The sequence below is a fragment of the Tigriopus californicus genome, chromosome 9 (assembly GCF_007210705.1).
Source record: "Tigriopus californicus strain San Diego chromosome 9, Tcal_SD_v2.1, whole genome shotgun sequence".
NCBI lineage: Eukaryota > Metazoa > Arthropoda > Copepoda > Harpacticoida > Harpacticidae > Tigriopus > Tigriopus californicus.
The window spans coordinates 1556171-1576698 of record NC_081448.1 but is presented as its reverse complement, the minus strand read 5'-3'; the positions used below and the strand labels follow the sequence as shown (position 1 = coordinate 1576698).

General features: G+C 42.5%; 2 protein-coding genes and 2 long non-coding RNA genes across 6 annotated transcripts; 1 reads left to right on the top strand and 3 right to left on the bottom strand.

Moving 5' to 3' along the window:
* Window positions 1–90: 90 nt before the first annotated feature.
* Window positions 91–3836, bottom strand: LOC131887044 (uncharacterized). 2 transcript variants are annotated; one of them, XR_009373980.1, is made up of 3 exons: window positions 3715–3836; window positions 453–600; window positions 91–385 (listed from the first exon to the last, which is right to left on the bottom strand). It is a non-coding gene; the product is annotated as an uncharacterized LOC131887044 (long non-coding RNA). The 2 variants fall into 2 exon arrangements; XR_009373979.1 differs by lacking the exon at window positions 3715–3836 and having other exon boundaries at window positions 453–3181.
* On the top strand, window positions 3743–6727 carry LOC131887043 (uncharacterized). 2 transcript variants are annotated; one of them, XR_009373978.1, is made up of 2 exons: window positions 3743–3902; window positions 5156–6727. It is a non-coding gene; the product is annotated as an uncharacterized LOC131887043 (long non-coding RNA). The 2 variants fall into 2 exon arrangements; XR_009373977.1 differs by having other exon boundaries at window positions 5139–6727.
* Window positions 6728–10988: 4261 nt separating this feature from the next.
* Window positions 10989–13917, bottom strand: LOC131886825 (nuclear cap-binding protein subunit 3-like). Its single transcript, XM_059235240.1, has 5 exons — window positions 13663–13917; window positions 13429–13574; window positions 13009–13357; window positions 12755–12944; window positions 10989–12696 (listed from the first exon to the last, which is right to left on the bottom strand). Exons 1-5 carry the CDS (start codon window positions 13828–13830, stop codon window positions 11087–11089), a joined length of 2463 nt encoding a protein of 820 aa, XP_059091223.1. The 5' UTR covers window positions 13831–13917; the 3' UTR covers window positions 10989–11086.
* Window positions 13918–15524: 1607 nt separating this feature from the next.
* LOC131886823 (WD repeat-containing protein 19-like) lies at window positions 15525–20457 on the bottom strand. The gene is made up of 3 exons (XM_059235237.1): window positions 19631–20457; window positions 19253–19558; window positions 15525–19176 (listed from the first exon to the last, which is right to left on the bottom strand). The coding sequence occupies exons 1-3, from the start codon at window positions 19917–19919 to the stop codon at window positions 15572–15574; spliced, it is 4200 nt and encodes a 1399-aa protein (XP_059091220.1). The 5' UTR covers window positions 19920–20457; the 3' UTR covers window positions 15525–15571.
* Between the last annotated feature and the right edge of the window lie 71 nt (window positions 20458–20528).

Genomic DNA, 20528 nt, shown 5'->3' with positions numbered 1-20528 from the left:
AAGGAGCCTCTTTCAGAAAGTCCTGTTGTTGCTGTTCTATAAGATCTGGTCAATGATCTGATCTAGATGAAATCAGTTGGAGTGCAAAAGTATCAGATGCTTTCCATTTATTCCATAAGTAAAAATTTTAGGTCTTTTTTTCTCTCATTGGGTTGCTAAAAGATGTTAGACACATCTTTTCCAAGTAACGAAATGAACCCAGACGACGAAGCAACGAGATTGCAGGTTTCATAGCAATCACAACGCCAGGTAAATCGATGCGCAGACGTGACCCACGAATAGTTCGAACCAAGTGAAGTACATGTCTCCTTGCATTTATCAACTGATCTGAATATGTCACTGGAACTTGGATTATTGCTGCACTTTTTATTGGCTAGGTTCATGCCTGAAAAGAAAAAAAAACAAAATATTTTTTTTATCACCAAGTGTTTACAAGAGTATTGATCCAGTACCTTTTGCCTCGGTTTGGACCAAAAGCGCGGATAGAACAAGAGCAAGAGCCAAAGGAGCAAGAAGGTTCTTCATGACGATGAACGTGTTAGTATCTCGAGAACAATGATGTTGGGATCCAAAATGTGTCCACATTTAAATACCAAACGTCTATTGTAGGGCATAAATTATTTGACCAAATAAAAAAGTTAGAGATTCTTCCTCGAATTTCATATTCAACAAGTAATTTTGTCAAAATAATTGTACAATTTGCACTTAAATCCAAAAAAATGAGAATCAAACAAGTCTCTGACAATCATGATATTTTTGACATGCTTTTACTTATTTAACTTGTTTATGAAAAATCCTGGTCCTACATTAAGATATGTTTCTAACTTTACATTCTTGTTCAGCTTGAGTTGAATTATAATATTAGTTGGTCCCTTAATACTAATTTTCAATAAATAATGCATAGAGGATAATATGACTTTGATCACTTCTGTGGATACTGTGGCGTCTAAAATTTACGGTAGATTTGCTCAACAAAATAATCGTTTACTGGATTATTTCTATTTGTGCCATTTTGTGCGTCCAAAATTATTGATTTCCACAGATCATACATTAATTGATTTTCTGTTAAAAATCAAGAATTAGTTATTTAAGAGTTTCTAAAATAATCAGTTAATTAGCCATGCCCTCGTTTATAGCTACTTGACATCTAAACATATGTTCACTAACACACAAATGTGATAAAACCAAAATAATTGGACACAAGAAGATAAATTGAAGGTACGGAAACATACTAATTATAATAACGGCTTTAATTGAAAGTTCTTTCTCGACCTCACATATGGAAACTAAGTTAAATAACTCCATTTTCGAATACGGTACAGAAGAAAATAAAACTGAGCATATCCATGTTTGATACTGCAGCATTTAATAATAATAATAATGTTTATTGCGACTCTTGGTCGTTTTATTTTAGCGCTTTTTGTTTAGGTTGTAGATGTATTTAAAATCATTCATGCATCACAGCTTTTAAGATTTGCACTTTGGTGTGATTGTAGATAATAGATTTAGTGTTTCCTCTTATGTGTTTCCTCTTATATTATTTCCCAATTAGCATTGTACTTTCCCTCAATTCAAAACCTTTGTTTCAACCTTCTTTGTCCGATGTCTCATTCACACCTAACCCATGATAACAAGAGTACTTTACTTTAAATCATACGGTTAACTTCGTTCTGCTTTTGTTTGGTTTCCTCACCCAAAATCCGACGTGCTTTAAAAGGCATTCATTCTCCCTCCGGTCCAAACCGAATTACCTAGCATTTTTTGTGTTATAAATCAGCCTGGAGGGTAGACAAGACAGATTCCCTTGGACCAATATGAAATAATCTTGTGTCGTCGGTAAATTTGAACTTATTGGGACCTTCAGAAACACTTTAGGAGGTGATGAAAGTTTGAAATAAGACCAGTCCTAAGACGCTACCTCGTGTCACACCCACTTACTTTGGCATGTGTTCGATTTTCACGTGTTCATTTCAAAGAGGACAGCATACCATCTCGTGGTCATAGATGGTTGATAACCACGTAGATTGACTATCATACAATTCCCCCCGGACGATGTTTGATAGATATTAAAATGATTCGAAATATATAAGATTTATGCTTTGAAATGTACATGCTTTTGAGGCAATTGCCCCGCTTCAAAAACTTAGTATCACTGCCAGTCTCTCTTCTAATGCTGACGATACAAAGTTAGTTTCTGGTAGGAATGGCTAAGATTTCACTAGTCTGGCAAAGGACCTAGAAAGAATCTACTCTTGGGTAACTGAGAGAAATGTGGCCCTGAACGAAATGAAACTCCGCTCAATGACCTTCGGGTCAACTCCTTTGAATTCTCCACTCGTAGATAATGGAGGTAAATATATTGAACAGGTCTCATCTATGAAAGATTTAAGTGTAGTCCTCCAAAATAATGGAAAGTTCGATGAGCTTATCCAGCTGAAGGTGGGTAAAGCTTTTCAAACATGTGGTTGGATATATGGCACGTTTAAGTACAGAGATAGTATCACGATGCTAACTCTGTACAAGTTGATTGTCCAGCCACATCTTGAATATTCCTCGCCCATTTGGGCTCCAATTAGTTCAGCAGGTTTGCAAAAGGTCAAGCAGGTCCAAAAATGTTTCACAAGGAGCGTAGAGGATATCAGGCCAACGAAGTGGAACCAACGCTCGATGTAAATGAAGTGACAGGAACTGGACCGATAAAAGAGAGCTTGAAGCCAGTGCCTCTGATATCTCCGAAGTTGAGATCAAAATCCCAGGAAGACAGGGTGACTATTGTGGGAGACAAAAGGCGCTTGAAAAACTCAAATCCAAAAAAATGACTTCCATTCTTTACCTCAATATTAGAAGTATTGCCAACAAGCTGTGGGAGACTAAGGTTTTACTCGTCAAGAATCGCCAAATTTATTGATGATAAGTGAAACTTGGCTTCATAAGGATTTACCAAATGAAGAACTCGAGCAGCCATTACAAAGTGGCTGCAAGAAAGGATCGAATTGACACTCGAAGTGGTCGGGGCGGGGATGTAATTATTCTATGTAAACGAAGTATGAATTGCTCAGAGATAACTTCTAATCATTCGGGCACTTGTGGTGTGGGATACAGGTTGAAAACCGCAAAGTGTTTTGCATATATCTGTCCCCGAACGCAAGTAATGACGAGAGGGATGATATGAACCGGTTTTTGGGAGCTTCTGAGGATAACGTAATAATTTTCGGTGATTTTAAGCATCCGTCAGTGGACTGGAATTCTTCAAGAGGTCACTCTGAAAAGGATCACTCCTTCTGCGATGCGATTGGGAATAACTTCCTTTCGCATTTTGTGAGAGAAGCTACTCATAAAGGAGGAAACATCTTGGACCTGGTGCTGTGCTCATGTCCCGAAAGTGTAAGATCTGTTGAGGTCAGGCCAGACTTGTCAGTGAGTGACTATTTTGCAATCTCCGGTGAATTTGCGTCTACGACAGATTTTGCCAAAACATAACAAATGGTACCACATATTTCAAAGACAAATTTTGACGCGTTTGCAGTTTTTCTCAACTCGCCCCTCTGGGAATAATATTTCCAAAACTGTACAGTGGAGGATGGATGGAGTCATTTTAAAACCCGTATTAAGATGGGGATGGAAAGCTTCATTCCGTGGCGTATCCGGCGTGAACAGGATCGCCCAGTCTGGCTTAACCCGACATCAATGCAAAATATAAAGAAGAAGACCAACCTGTGGAAAAGGTACAAGCGGACCAAAGACCCCAATGACTTGGCTCGTTTCAAAGACTTTAGAGCCAAATAAGGAAAGCCAAGATTGATTACGAGGAAAAGCTCTCTCAGCTGTCAAACCATAGATAACTTCATATATAGATCGATCAAGGGCGCTGCGATCGCGTCTTTTCGTCTCAGCTGTCGCTGGTGGAAAAAAATGTTTCATTCGTAGTCAAGCTACTTAGGACAACTATGGTACAAATTTGAATCGTTGCCGGCTCGTCCAAATTCAGAGTAGAAACCCCTAATACGACTCCTTGTCAAGCAATTACTCTCGTCTAGCACGCTTGATAAAACGGGTTTAAGTAAGTTGTCCGACCACATTTTTTAAGAACGCAATTTTGAAGAGGTTAAAATGGGGCTCAAATTGAAGTTTTCATCCATGTGGTGGAAACACTTAACTGAAACCCAAGAGACAAGACTAGGTTCAGGCTGACCTCCAGAGGTGTCGGATTTGCCTTGTTTACGTATAGGCGCAATCATGTCGCCCACATTCAAGCACATTGTTGGGAGATTGAAACGAAATTCCGAATGCCTTATCATTGCGTTGCAATCAATAGAGTACATGATTTGCTCTACTAATGTCCAAATCATTTTTTGACATGTTACTTGTAATATGCCCTAAAAAGCATGTTTTTATTATTCTACCGCTCTTTCTACCTGTATATTTGTAAGATTCAAAAGAAATTAAGATTGAAGATGAATAACAAACGTTTCATGAGAATAATTCAACTTGCCTGAAGCGAGATTCATCAAGTCGGCCATTAAATTCTTTGATCTGAATGAAAAACTCCCGACGAAATAAAAAGTTGTGATTGGTAATTTGACATTTACACTTTAACAGCAACAAAAAAATTCTAGGTCTTACGTGGAATTGAAAGTACCACATTGTCAATTGAAACATTGACGATCCTTAAGAAGTAAACCATCATCCACGAGAGCTGTTCTCAAATGACTATACTGCCAAAAACAAGGTTTATGAGACTACATCCGAAGAAAATCAATTAGTATATGATCACTTACAAAAATATGTTGCTCCTGGAGTTTGAAACGAAAATCTGAATGCATCATTAGTGTATTGCATTATTGTTACATTTCGTTACACTTTCGAGATGTGTTACTAAAATGAGGGTAAATGCGTATGTATGTGATTTGCAGAGCAAAACTGCAATTTTCATTGACATGCAAGTTAAATTATGCCAAAAACACTTTGATTTTTATCCTATTCTAACGCTCTTTGTTCATGTATGTTTGTAAAAATCAAAAGAAATTGAAAGAAAACGTGAATGATGACCATTTCATGGGAATAATTCAACTTGCCCAAAGCGAGATTTCACGAAATATCTTAGTCCCATTTCCACCAACGTCAGCTGACCTGAAAAGACGCTCATGCGGTGCAGCTCCTGTTGAGCTTAAGCATTCTAGTTATGGTTTTCTATGTGTCAAACATTCGATTATTGCATTCATACGTCCTTGGTGTAAAAAAGAGGACCAGAAAGATTCACGCTTTTCAGGAGGAGAATGGAGAGCTCCTGGAGGAAGATATGGCTATCATAGAAAGATTTAACAACTATTTCGTGTCAGCATTCCGGGGAGACAATTCCTTCGAAAGTGCTGAGGAAGATGTGTCGCCTCCTGGTTCTTTGCAAGGAATTATTTTTCACAAGTACGAAGTTTTCAAGAAGCTTAAGGCTTTGAAACAATCTTCTTCTCCAGGACCTGATGGCCTCTCCGCGAGAGTGCTGAAAAGACTAGCAAGATGTGTTGCTTCGCCGCTAGCCTTTCTCTTCGACCTCTCCATGAGGTCGGGGACCATTCCTCGGGACTGGACTGATGCAAATGTCTTCCCTCTTCACAAGGGAGGAGATGTGAAGAAAAAACCAACTACCGTCCGATTTCGCTCACCTCAGTGTGTTGTACGGTGATGGAGAGCATTATCAAAGACAATCTCACCAGGTTTCTTGATGGTCGAAAATTTTTCACCTCACAGCAACATGGGTTCCGGGCTGGTCATTCTTGCACAACAAACCACGTTGTTTTCCATGATTTTGTAACTGAAGCCCTGGACGAAGGTTCTCCAGTTGACGTAATATTTTTGGACTTTGCCAAGGCATTCGACTCTGTTAATCACAGGTTACTTGTCATGAACCTTCGAGGAATCGGTTTTTTGGATAAAGTGTGCCTCTGGATTCGTTGGTTGCGAAATAGGCAGCAGCGAGTAATTCTAAATGGGCCCAATTCAGCGTGGCAACCGGTCAACTCTGGCGTTCCGCAAGGGAGCATCCTTGGACCATTACTTTTTCTCATTTTCATAAATGACCTCCGTCCAATTCATGGCTCCGTTCTGATGACATTTGCAGATGACGCCAAACTATGCAAAAAGATTAATTCTGATAAGGACCTATTTACGCTTCAAAATGACCCGAATGTTATCTCAGAATGGGCCAAGGTCAACAAGATGCGCTTTAGCATACACAAATGTCAAGTGGGACGTGCACATACTCAAGGCATGACAGGTCCGGGACCACCTTATTATACAATGAGCCATGTGCTCTTGGAAGTGACGGATAAAAAGAAGGACTTCGGGGTGGCATTCGACTCCCGTTTAAATTTTAGTGAACATTGCTCGACAATTGCAGCTAAGGCGGACGGAACCCTGGGTATGATATGGAGAGCATTTACTTCTCGGAATCCAACAATCTGGGCTCGTTTGTTAAGACGTACATGCGGCAGACCTTGGAGTATTCCAGCCCCGTGTGGAACCTGATAAATATTGGGGACGCTAATCGAATTGAACAATTTCAAATAAGAGCGTCTAAATGTATCCCCTCATGTCGGAATTTCGCTTACCAAGAAAGACTTCGGATACTGGGACTTCGTGCACTTAATGTACGGAGGCTAGAACTTGACTTAGTTTGGACGTACAAGATCATCGTTAAGAAATAAAATAGCCATTGAACCACTAAACCATAGGTCTGTGTCATTCTTTATCAGAGAGGAACATTCTCAAAACGTCCCAACGACAAGAAGAATAGTAAATCAACCTTTGAGGGAAACGTATGCCTGCATTCGGGTCCAATGCCATGCCTTCTTTGTGAGAATGCAAGTGCTGGATCTTTGGTAGTTCCTTTTTTGTCTTTTTTTCAATTCCATATCCTTGTGATCGAAATTTTTAGCTCATACCTCAATCATCAAATCTAATGCCGGGTGGCCAAATCAATATACAATAGAGACGTGTGAAGTACCGGATCGGATTTCAGCTGTATGACCTAGTCAGGCTGCGCCACAATTGCAGCAAGAACTACCATGATTTTAGCACATCCAGTGCTTCCAAATTTTCATTGACAAAATTGTACGCCATGTTTTGGAAATCGTTCGACAATTATTTTGACCCATTTAAGTTCAACATTCATTTGATAGAGATGACATTACGTCGTAAGTGATAAAAATATGCAGAAAATACGAAAAAATAATTCGTGCCAACTTTTTGCCATCAGTAAGATGCGTGGTGACACTTCCTTCATGGTAGAACCAGAGGGAGCGCAAGGTACGAAAAGTAACTAGTCCTATATGTCTTCAAAAGCATCCATGAGCTGTGTCCCAACCCAGGATTTAGGGTCATTTCTAGCTACCATAGAAGCTTAATGTACGTTTTAAGAGCACCTTCAAGCCCTCGAGAATCCAGGATAGTTCAAACAATGAAGTCCACTCTCTTCTTCCTAGGGCTCATTCATTGTTTAATTTGCTTCCCTCTAATATTCGTAGGGAATACGTAGACCTTGTTGATCCGGTTGCATAATTCAAGTCAGACTTGGACAATTTTTTAGACAGCATTCCAGATCAACCCTGCATTCAAGGATTTGCTCGGTCTCCCAACTCAAATTCATTGGTAGACCAAATATCGCATTATGATTGAAAGTTAATAAATAGACGAATTATAACCTTTCATTTTAATAGTACTGGGGATTACATTCCCTTTTGCGGCTAGAAAAGCCCGTGAAAAACCAAACCAAAAAAAAGGGCCCTACTGATCTGGGCAGGACGCACCATGGACAAGGCAAGAACCTGCTTCCTAAGGAGAGCACCACAGACCGTTTAATGACTAGACCTTGCATAGCGCGAGGAAAAACACTTGCTTCATCAGCTGGTACATAAATTTTGGTGCACAGTGACTCATGTTTTTTCAGCGGCCAGCATGCCCGGATTCTGAGTTAGTTTGTCACTGATTGGGTTCGTTGAAGACCCAGCACCTGTAGGTCGTTAGTTATGGTCAGGCAATCACCCTCCTCTTTTTTGGTGTACAGAGTTGTTGTCACAAAATCCATTTTCCTCTGCACTGAGGTCAGGCCAATGCGACACCAAGTCGTTATATGATCTTTGGAGAGCACCTTCAAATCCGAGTGTTGGAAGATATTATGAAACAATTTTCCTTTTCATTTACATGTTGTCTCATATAGAAGGCAAAAACAGCCCTTAAAGACTGAACAAGTGGATGCCTATGTTTTAGAAAGCTTATTTGCAAATTTTTGTGCAAATTCGGTTGATTTATTATGCAAATTTGGTGTCAATAAATACCATATTTATCTGCAAGTTTTTGCCGGCCCTATATATGATGCATTTACACGACCCCTGTTTCGACACATTTTGTGGTCACATACAGCTTTCACATGACATATTCTCGAACACATTGCCACATATTTGAGTTGGAACCTGCTCTAGTTTTCTATTATCTGTGAAACAATTCTTGTTGACGTCGGCATAATCGTCCAAGGACACTAAAGCAAGGAAACGCCACTTTTTGGTGATCACCAAACCTATCCCGCAAAGTAAGGCCTAAACTTTTGCTGCTGAAATTTTTAAATGTCATTTATTGGCTTAACTATTGAACAAAACATGTGACTAATATCATTTTCTAAACCATTGATTGTATGTGCTTCAAACCAACCATGTAAATATACTTAAAATGACTTTTAACATGTCTTAAAGCACAACAACTGAAAAGTGCTAATTGGGTTTTCATGATAAAGCAAGAATTTGCTCTAAACACAATCAGTCAATACTTTTTTGCTAATGATATGACTTGAAGAAAATTGTGTCAGGAACATCTTGACCAAATTTCAAGCAATTTGGTGAACTTGTTATGAAAATATGGTTCTCAAACTAGGGATAGCCCTCAAACCAAATGTAGACATATTGTAGCTCTGAGCTACATCATGTTCTTTAAACTTATTTGGATGCTTCATAATCATGGAATAATATATCTCAAGGGATATAAAACCTGTTTTATTGGATGATTTTGGATGTTTTTGCAAAAAACAACTTTATTGGAGTCCAAAGTTCAAATTAAAGTCTAGTGTACTCTACTTTGGTATTACTCTGTGCCCCTTAAATAATGCCTTCCTTTTATGCAAACTTCCCAATAAGTAGAAATTTAAACTCTACAAAAAGATATCTCGTTCATTTTTCACCAATGCCTGATGTTTTTTGTCAAATGTGTGGATTAAAACAAAGTTATCAATTGTCTATCCCAGATATTCTAATATGTTAACATTTATGTACTTTTATTTCATTTTCCATACATTTCTTTTTTATTTTGTCAGTGTAAGTTCCTCATCAATTAGTAAAATAATTCTTGTTGATTTTCTATCTATGCGTGTTTTTGAACCAGTTTTACGCAATACTTCACTGATTTGAAGAACAATTTGATTGTTTTTAAATAATTTGATGTTCATGAGTATTTCATTTATTCTTCTGACTTTCAAAATTAATTTGGAAATATTTAGTAAATGGACGGAGTTGTATGTCAAGGAGATCATTATTTAGTTAAAAGCACTGAAATGTATTATGTTGCATGGTTAATCTTGTTTTGTTCCTACTAGAGTGACTGTCTTGATTTAACGCAATGGCCTAACTTGGCGGTCAGGGGAAAGCCGTGTCGTTTCCTCTCTATAGAGTCCCTGAATCGTCCAACGCAAAATGAAGCATGACCAAACTACGTTAATTGTTGTGAGCACTTTTTTTACAATATATCATCCTCGTGAGTTGAATTAGTTTACGAATGAATAAAACACGAGCTTAAGTAAGCCCATCAAACAACATTTGATGGTTGTCCAATGGTGCATTTAGACTACCCCATTTTCAGCACATTTAAATAACAAAGTTGTGAGTCACATCTCACATGCTGATTCCTCTCCCGTTTACACAACAAAGGCAACTTTGGTCGAAGTTTTGGAATCTTTCTCTACAGAGTGTTGAGTGGTTCCAAATGCTCAGTCAAGAAGCAATTGTTGATTGTACAAAGCTACATTAAGAAGCTGGAAAGAAATCGAATTTTTTTTTAAATTTTAGTCGGTGGTTATGTGCTGTATCAATTATTTGACCCGTTCATTTGAAAAAAACATAGGAATTTGTAATTCATCAAGCATCTGGCATATTTTTAAGAATTAAAGTGGTCCACAAGCCGACGCGATTTCCTGGCTAACAAATGGCTGTTGATATTACAATTTGGTATAGAAAGCGCACGATTAGCATTCATGTCTTAAATGAAGGCACTCTTCGTCACTCAGTTTGTATTAATTAGAGAGGCCAGTCGTCATCAGTAGAACACACGTTTATTCTGCCCCGACTGCAATTGCGAGTCAGGCTTATAAGGCCCTATCGAAATATAAAATTCATACACGAGCATCAAGAGGTCATAGCTCGAGCCGTCGTAATTAGATCATACCAGTACTATTGTTACAAAACATGACATTACAACAAGAAGATTATATTTTGACTTAGGTAACTCCACTCATTTCAAAACGTTTAAGTGGCAAAAAGGCACATCTAGTTAAAATTGATAATAACAAATCTTTATTGCGACTCTTGGTCATGTTATGGCGTAAAAATGAATACAAATATGGCTTATAAGCATTTTATCAGTTCTTTTTTTTTTAGTCAATTGGGTGAAAGAATCAGATTTTGCAAAATATTTCGGATTAAAGTCGGATTACGTAAATGTATCTCGGATTCGGATTCAGATTCGGATCCGAGAAACATTTCGGATTCATATTCGGATTCGGATTACAAAAAAAAAATATTTGGGATCACAGTGACCTAGTCTCCATCAAGATTCTTCAACGCTCTTGAACAAGGTCTTGTTGGAGAAATTTTGTTCACCCAAATATGCTCCAATCAAAGCTTGGCAAAATTACAAAGAACAGAATAAAGATGCCCAATCAAACCTCAGTCCTATTTTGTCATCAAAGTATGTTTTATTCAGGGGCGAAAATTGATAGGGTTACATCAGATTGTTCTTCATTGACGACTTCATTAAGTTTGTACGAAGCCTTTTATTTTTTACTGGTGGATCGCTTCTCTTTGGCATTCTTCAAGTACTTCTTCAGTTTCTCTCGAAGACCACTATCGTCCTTGGATGACTTTTTCTTGTCATCCACTTTCTTGCTTCCACGTCCCTTACTATTATGATCTTGCGTGTCTCTTTTGAAGACGCTCACGGATGACGTAGTTTTTCGACCTTCTCTAATGTCCTCCCGTCTGGATATTCCACGCTTCTGCAATTTGGACCGATCCGAATACGAAGACAGCTTTTTCTTGCTGCCTATGCCCGAAGAGGAGGAGATCTTCTTTTTCCTCCTTTTGGCCTTCTCATCCTCGGAATCGCTCGAGGAACTGCTGCTTGAAGAGTCCGAGTCCGAGTCGCTCGAATCTGAACTTCCCGAAGAGGATGTGTCGGACGAGGAACTATCTGAAGATGAGTCCCCTGAAGTCGACTCGTCGTCACTGCTTGAGGAACTATCGTCTCGTTTTTTCGTCTTTCGTTTCTTCTTCTCATCGTCAGAAGTCTTTTCTTTCTTGATCTTGATCCCAGGTCTTCTGGAGGAGATAGATCGTGAGTCTTTCCTGTCCGTGTCTTTCATCGGTTTGCGAATCATTTCCCTGTCATTGAGAGGCTTTTTCTTGGCCACACCACGGTCACTAACACGGCTGGAGCGGCTCCGGTCCAACTGGGAATTTTCGGTTTTCTGTCGCTCTTGGCGTCGAATTTGTTCACGAACTTCTTTTTTGCTCTCCAATGGTTCCACAGGGGATTGAATTCTGCGAATCGTTTTCACGCTCCTGTCAGCCTCATCCTCCATCTTCTCCTGCTTAACGCTAACCAGGGAGGGAACCTTTTGGTTGATCCGTTCGACTTCTCGATCTTCCTCTCCATCCGACCTTGACACTTGGATGAGCATGTTCTTACCGCGTAAATGTCGATCAGTCAACTCTCCCCGGAGATCCTCGCCATTATCGCGTTCCAAACTGTCGTCAGAATTGCGTCGTTTTTCGCCCAAACGCCGATGAACTGATCCGTGGAAACGTTCCGTGAGTCTTTGATTGGACTCGGGGGCATCAGGATCAACTTTAGTCTTGATGGTCATTCGGAGGTCTCTGGCAGGAACCAATGGCTCATCTTCATAGTCGTCGTCTTCTTCCTCTTGCTCGTAGATTTCAATGCGACTGGGATTGGAAATCCTTCGGTGAACATGGAGACGATTTCTTGCCGGTGGCCGTTTGACCTCAATCGCATCTGCTACCATGGACATTCTGGGCCGTTTCAACTTCTTCTTCCAAATGGCATCGTCTTCTTCGATTTCCTCTTCATAGAACTCTTCGTTGAGGTCTTGCGGTTGATCCCAATCCTTGACCAACGGGCGCAAAGGACCAGGTCCAGGTATTCCTATGCCTCTTTGTTGAGCGAACAACTGCAACTCGTCGGCAAAATCCCGGGACTTGGGCGTTTGAGTCCAATCCTTGGCAATCGAACCCCAAGGGTTCTTCCCTACAGGACCGGTATATTTCTTGGCTCTTTCCTCTTCGGCGACGCGTTCCCTATCGAATTGAACGACTTCGTGCAACTTCCGTTTCCTGGACGCGGACAGCAATCCTCCTTCCATGCCTAGAATAAGAAGATCTTGTTGAAAGAACGTGGTGACAATTAAATCATGCCTCCTTACGAAGTTGTCTATTCTTCTGAAACAACTGCTTATCTTCGGTCGGATGGCCCGAGGCGGAATCTTTCACAGTCGCAATCCTCATAAAAATGGTGGTGACTTGCTGACTTGGTTTACCCAAGCGCCAACACCCGGCTGGAATTGGGCCTGGGATTTCATCTCGAGTGAACGGCTCATCTTTAGACCTCTCAAACTGGAAGCATTCATTCAATTGACTCCGTGGTTCGCTATCTACAATGAGTGCTAAAACCTCTTACCTTGTCCAATAGTTCCTCTTTCGTTAAAGGTTCGGGTTTGGCTCGAGGTTCCTGATCGCCGTTTTCGTCCACCACACGTTCATTGACCTCCATGGCTTCATCCTCGGCTTCCAGAATGGGGCGACTCAAGGCCAACAAGGCCTGAGCCGAAGTGGAGCTCAAAGCCCAACCCACGTTCACGGATTTGGAATCCACCCACTCGTACGAGATGGGGTTGAACTCTTTAAAGTAGTCGTAGATGTCTTCGGCTACCATTTTTCCCACGCCGTGAACGTGCAAGGCCTCCAAACGGAACATTCGTTGATCTTTGTCTAACTTTCCATCGCGTTCATCTTCGGGAATGCCCAAACTGCCAGCCAGAAAAGAAAACCATCTTTTTCCCTTATCCTGTCCTGTTGTCCAAGAATCGTCATAACTTACCTCTGATAGAGACCTTGAATAAGATCAAAATTGACCTGGGATTTCCAACCTGACAAGTTGAAGCGCTTGGCGCGTTTTTCCATGCGCTCAGTCAGACTCCGGTCCAAGGGCAATTGGTCTCCACCGTCGATGGAACGCACCAAATCCTGTCAAACACCAAGCATATCATCAATCTTTCGTGCATGCCACTCTCACCCTGCTGACGTATTTTTGGGGCCATCTCAAGATACTCACGGGCAAATCTCGAGCACCCGTCTGAAAAGTGACCTGAATCCCGGGTGGATTGCTATGGCTGGCCCATTGGGCTGACGAACGACGATGAGAGGCCATGGGCGGCGGGGGGGAGGGAGGCGTTTCTAAGGGCCCACCCTCATCGCTGAGCTCTCCCTCTTCCATCTCCATGATGATTGCCAGATGGGATGAAGGATTCGACCTCGGATGGATGGATGAAATGTACGGTCAGAAAGACGCTAAGTTTGTTGGCCGCAGAAGGAATTGTCAACAATACATAGCCGAAAAGGTGACCAGAAATAGCGCGGAGAGAAAGTTACTTGGCTTGGTAATCAATGTCTTTCATTCGACTCCAAAGGAAATAATGTTGATTTGAGACCTATAACTGAAATTCCAGACAACCGGCGGTACAGTTTTAGCGGTACTTGTGGGTAATCGGAGAACATTTGAGTTAAAAAGGTCACCCCACCCTAAAGCTTAGGTAATTTTTGGGATCTTGCTTGTGGAAAAACGAAAGCCAAAATAATAAGCCAATCATCTAAAGTCTAATTCCAAGAGCAGTCCTGTACTTGTTCTTGATTCTAAGGCCAACAAAATATTGAGCTTTCTTTTCTTCAATTACTTCCTCGCTTATTCAACTCACACGAAACTTATAATATGACATCTTTTGACCCATCACAGCGAGTAAATCTGACCTTTGAGGTAAAAAAAAAATGGCCTTCCTGCTAACTCCTTGGCTAATCAAAACAGAAAATTGATTCCTCGTACCAAATCTCAAGTCAACCATAAGAATAAACAAGGACAGTTTCGTTGGATGTAGATGAAGGCCATCATCATGGATTATGATGACAAAACAGACGGCCAAGATGCCGAGACTGAGATGATTGACCATCTGGAAACCTCTCCCATCCTGAAGACAAAAAGTGTGCATGGAAATGGCACTCTTGCGATACCCACTGCCAAGGCCAACTTGTGGCCAAACACAGCCCCATGCCATGGCCCTGAAGGTCAAAATCAAATAGTGGGCTTCCGATCAGGCAGTGGGAAGCCAGTCTTGTTGTCCAAAGAAGCCTTGGATCGGGCCAAACAGATGTGGGAAGAGACAGTGAGTGACGATCCTCCAATCATGAAGACGCAACAATCCGTCAAACCCATTCCTTTGTCTAAAGATGCCCTACAAAAAGCTCAGGCTTTGTGGATGGCCGTGGCCAATCCAGAAGAGAGCGAAATGGCATCGAGCCATGGAGCCAATAATAACGCAGAAGGAACCCGAATAGAAACGGGGCTGAAACGGACACGCGATGAAGGTCCCGAGGAGGAAGTCAGACCTCAAACACCCACATTTAACCCTTTACCCAAGCTCAATCCTTCCCGAAGTGAAAACTCTCACACTCCAGTAACCTCACGACTACGCCAATTGGGCGTTCGGAGATCAAGCGCGTTTTCCACCCCTACACTGAAGTCGAGAGTTTTTGCGGATGCCTCCAAAGGCGACACCTCAGCTAGTCCAATTTGTCGCCCGAATTTAGCCAAGAGACCAAGATTACCATTTAAAGCACCCAGAGTGAGCTTGGACGATGTGCCCCAGGTCAACCTACAGCCATCCATTCATCCTGACATGGCAGACAGTCCTGATTTTGAAGAACTTGCCAACCAAATCATGAATGAACTTGAAACCGCGCCCTTAGAAACTAAACCCACGCCCGCGACCTAGTAGACTAATAGTTCGAATAAAACACAAATATATTTAGGTGACTCTGCACTATTCTCTCTATTCCTTCTAACAGTTTGAGCCTTTCGCTTTTTTTCACGACCTTGTATTGAAAGTGTTCTAGTCACCCTTAGATTACCCGCCACGTTCTGCCGTTGAACAGGTTGAGAGTCAACAATTTCCCATTACGTGACGACAGGACTATGGACGGTAAGAGCTTGGACGCGAGCTACTGTTGGACCCTCCCGAACTTGAAGTCGATAGATGTCCTTCTTCTCGGTCCAACCCGTTGAGAGAGTCACCGTTGGTCTGACTGTCGTTGCCGCTGTCCTCGAGCTCTTCTTTTGCCTTCTTAAGTTGACTAGGGTTCATGACCTTGAGGCTGTTCTCTTCCAAAGCATTGCCGCACATGGGGCAGGGCTCACTGTTTTGGGCCCGTTTTACGAGCTCGGAGCGGAAAGCGGGAAAACTGCAATGATGGCACGTAGTTAGATCGGTGGCGGTCACGTGGTAACCTGTGGCCACACAATAGGGTAAGTTATTCTTGCATTGAGGACAATACAGATCGGATTCTGGTACAGGGTTCGAGCAAAAGAGACAGGGCGTGTTTTTGGGTGGTTCTTCTACCCCGTCCCCTCCGTCCTTCTTGGGGCGCTTCCGGATGATTCCTTCAAATTTCTTGCGATACTTTTCGTCAATGTCATTTCGGTGTTCCGGTCGCATGAGGATGGTAGCGTAGTTGAAGGCTGATTGGAACAGTCCAGAGCGATGACATTCAATCACGGTTGAGGTCAAAATAGGTACAGTGTGCGTGGGGAATTTCGAAATATTCTTGGCCACTCGAAGGAGCATTCTGGCCCCTTTGAGATGATCGCCTTGCTTGATGTGAATGCGGGCGAGCGTGTAAGAGTGCAAAATCATGAGGTTCGTTTTCATATCGGCTGGAACTGGGATATTGTTAGTCAGCAGCTCCTGGTACATGTTAAATAAGACATCATGGGCGTTGCGGTAGTTGCCCAAGGATTGTTCTTCTCTCGCTATGATAATGGCCGTTTTCGCAGCCTCCTTGTACTGTTTCTTGGCCATGTACAATCGGAACAAGAACTTGGCATCCTTTGGAATGCCATCCGTTTCACCCATCAAAAAGTCAATGAGTTGACGGGATAAGTGATTGTCGCCGGATTTGCCAACCACCTCAATGGCGAGATTGAGTGCCTCACCGTCAGATTCCGCATTGGCCGATGCCACTTTTAAAAGATGTCTGAGCGACTTCGAGAAATGTCCGGCCTTGTAATAGAACCTTCCCGCCTGAAGACCATTCTTTTCGGAATCGAAATGTAACGCCATGCTATTATAATCCTCGGGAGTTGCTTCATCGCCAATGATTTCGGCAAATAAGTTCATCTTGCCGTGCTGTTGAGCCAGCTGGAAAGCCTCGTCCACGCATTTGCTGATCACAAGGAACTGAATAGCCGAGTTGTAATCGCCCAGTTTTAAAAAGAACCTGGCCACGAGTTTAGCCCCTTCGGTACTCCTGGTCTCCTTAACGATCTTCACAGCACTCTCGGGATCTTTGAGATGATCGAGATAGATCCTCACAGCACTGTCGTAATCCCGGGCTGCTAAGTAGGCTTGGACCGCCTCTTTGTGCTTACCCTCGCTTTCTTTGGCCTTGGCATATTGCAACTGAATCTTTGGCGATGAGATGTTGGGCAAAAGCTCTCCAATCTTGACCCAATTTTTTAGTTTAATATACAGATAAGCGGCCTTGTCGTAATAGTGGCCTTGCTCGTAAAGTTGTGCCGCATCCGAATATTGTTTCATGGACTCGAGGATTTCCGCACATTCCTTCATAAGAGTGCGATGCTTCAGGTGGTGGCAAATCTCCATACCTCTCCGCACATCCCCACATCGGATAGACATGCGAGCAATTCCGCCTTTACAGAATGCATTGTGCTCCTCCTCATCTGTGTTAGAGGGCTTTGGCAAAACGCCTTTGTCATAATGAACCAACGATCCCGTGTAATCTCCAGTAAATTCGAGCTGTTGGGCGTATTCTTTTGAGATGTAGGGCATTTCATGTGGCGCCAACTTGATGGCCAAATGCAAAGCTTGGTCCCAGTGAAGCAAATCTCGCCTCATGTGGAGAGCCTCGACAGGGGATCCGGATTGAAGGTAGAGCGTTTGAGCTGCATCATAATCCCCTTGGATCATGGTCACATGACCAGACAGGAGCTTCTTATCCTCGACGTATTTGAGCTCCTCTAATGTCCACACGGTTCCCACGTCACCAATGTGTCTGAAGACTCTCATAGCAAATTCGATTTCGTGTCTCTTCATAGCTTCAAAGCCCAATTTACGCCAAGACTCTTCCTTATCCAGGATCTGGCAAATGGCCCATGCATTGCGGAATCGACCCAATGCCATGTTCTTGTCCAAAATGGTCCGAAGCTCGGTGTTGCTATACTCTGATATGTTGGGTGAGATCTCGTGGGTACTAAGAACTTGTTTAACTAGCTTTCCACTCTGGGTTTGAAGAGAGAGTTCTCCAGAGAAAAGAAGGATTGGAAACTGACCAGGGGGAATCTTGGTCTTGCCCAAGTTCCGACACGATATTCCCTCGGAATCATCCGGATTGACTAAGAATGTGTGAACGTGATCTCCGTCAAAAGCCAAGAACACATCTTTATCGGTGAGGGAATTGTCCCAAAGGACCTTTTGTATCTTGTCAGGGAACTCCCGGACAATGGCGAAGTCGTCATTCACGGGATTATAGACATGACCATGGCCCTTTACATCAATGAAGACGACCTTGGTCCCGTTGGGCTCAGGATGAATCTCACGAATGCCCGTGTTGTGACGGAAATCGTGAATGGTCGTCCAATCTTCCAAGAAGAAGTACGAAATTCCGCCCATGTCGGTTCCAATGATGAGGAAATCTTGGGTCAATGAATGGCAACTGACAACATAGTTCTTGCCCTGTTCGGGGAACAATTTTGATTCTCTTTCTTCTGACAAATCCCCATCGTGACCTTCCCCTTCCAAGATATGAAGTTGAACCTTTCCGTCAAAGAGAACTGAACAGTAATCCGCGTTCAAATGAATATCCTTGACGGTTCCCAAATATTCCTTGTCGCGAATAAATTCCACAGTCAGGTCCCCCAAGGCATAGAACCAAACTCTGTTGTTCATTCCCAAAGCCAAATGAAAAGGCCCTAATGCCACGAATGTGGGCTCGATCTCGGCACTGATGGTCAAGGTCTGACCTTGTTCTAGAACACTAGTAATGGTGACCTCTAACAAGCTCGTGAGATATGCTACCCGTGACTGCAAGGCGCTTCCGATCAACGGCAATTTGCTGAGGAATACGTGAACATTCCCTTTTGATGTAGAAACTGCAAGAAGTTGCCCATCTTCACTCCATTCCATATGTTCCAAACTACGCTCCTCGTCCAATGTTATCACATTCGAAGTGTCCTTCAAGTCGTGAAGTTCGTGAATTTTGATGGTGTTCTCGCCACATGAAGCAGCCTTGCCCAATGATGTTGAAATGGCAATTCCACTCAAATTGTCCTTGTGGTTTTTGACTTGGAACAGTTCCTGACCAATCTCCTTCATGTGAGTTGAAATGACCACGAAGAAGCCTTTAGAGAAGCCAATGAGAATGTAACCGTCTCCAAACCACTTGTACGCAACGATGTCGCCATATTTGGGTTGAAATGCCAGCTCAATGGGGTTCTCAGGATCATACAAATTGAAAAGGTAGAGAGTTTTTCCTCCCACAATCAAGCTCACGGTATTCTCGCCTGAAAAAAAAAATCATCATTCAATGCGAAACGAAAGCATTTTCTAAGTGTAAATAACAACGCTTGTCTTCATTACCTGCAGTCCGTTCATCTTGCTTCATTTCGGAAAACTGGATATCTTGAGGTTCAGCACGTAGCGTTGCCACCCGCAGTGTATCCCCTTCTGTATTGCTGATACTCAAAGACCGGTCTTCGGAGCCCAAGGCTAATAAGCCACCCTCACTCCAGGCACCACAAGTGATGGCTTTGGTATGCTTTCCGATGATGGGGACTCGTCTTGAGGTCTTGTGATTGTAAATCATCAGATTCCCACGATATGAACCGATGGCCAAAATCGGGGAGGATTTGCCCCAGACCAAAACGTTCAAGGGATCTCGAATGTCTGAAATGTACAATCATGAATGAATGAACTTCAATTCCAAAGAGGTTACTGGATATCCGTGTCTGCGCTCACTTGTATCGATCCATTGACTGCGAAACGAATTGGCGTCCCAAATCAGAAGGTTAGAGGATTTATCGGTAATGACAGCCAGGAGGTCGCCATCCTTGTCCCATCCAAAACAACAGCACATGCCTGGAAGTTTGATGAATTCCACGGCCTCGGCATGGCGATTATAGATGTGGACCACTTGGTCATAACCCGTGGTGGCCAAGAATCCACCACTGGCTCTCTGCCACGCGAAGAAAACGCCTCCCTGCCCATGGGGAGCATCCAATGCGAACAATTCTTTTGACGAAGTCATTTTTGGATTGCTGACATGACCAGAACGAACTGCTTTTGCGATTCAAAGAGTTATCACGTCGATCTTGGTCCGAAGCTGGCAATTCTTGCCCGAAGGAATGTAGCTCACGTCATAATACCAAAGTGCCCCACGACACTCCAATGTTAGCTTTCTCCATGGGGTTCAAAGGTATCGACATGATCCAGGTACACTTGATAACTTTCCACATTCACTGACTCATGCCTCTTGCATGAGCCATAAATTGTTAACCACACCACTGGAGAGTCTGTCATACGAAATCAATTCCATGGTTTTAAGCAGCTTTTAAAATTGACTTGGACTAGTCCTATGCACTGTTTTACGTGCAATAAAATGAAAGATTGAAAAGGTTCTGTTGAAAAGTCCCCACAATTCTCCAGCCAATTCCACGATTGTGGGAAAGTGAGCGACCACTTTTCTCATTTCGTTGCAACCAGGTCTCGTCGGTTTTGTACCTGATTTTTTGTGAACCCCAACGAGCGCCGATTAGCAAACAAAATAGCCGAAAAACACTCACGCCTCCACCAACTTCTTGGAGAGGAGACAGAATAGGTCTTTTTGGCTCAGAGTACCGAGGGAGCACCAACCAAC

Bases quoted from the DNA above. Each gene is read 5' to 3' on its own strand.
- LOC131886825 (XM_059235240.1), bottom strand. From the start codon at position 13,830: ATGGAGATGGAAGAGGGAGAGCTCAGCGATGAGGGTGGGCCCTTAGAA. The intron at 12,945-13,008 runs GTAAGAGGTTTT...GAATGCTTCCAG, and splicing joins AAGAGGAACTATTGGACAAG to TTTGAGAGGTCTAAAGATGA. The intron at 12,697-12,754 runs GTAAGGAGGCAT...TTCTTATTCTAG, and splicing joins TCAGAAGAATAGACAACTTC to GCATGGAAGGAGGATTGCTG.
- LOC131886823 (XM_059235237.1), bottom strand. From the start codon at position 19,919: ATGACTTCGTCAAAAGAATTGTTCGCATTGGATGCTCCCCATGGGCAG. The intron at 19,559-19,630 runs GTGAGCGCAGAC...TGTACATTTCAG, and splicing joins CAGTCAATGGATCGATACAA to ACATTCGAGATCCCTTGAAC. The intron at 19,177-19,252 runs GTAATGAAGACA...TTTTTTTTTCAG, and splicing joins GCAAGATGAACGGACTGCAG to GCGAGAATACCGTGAGCTTG.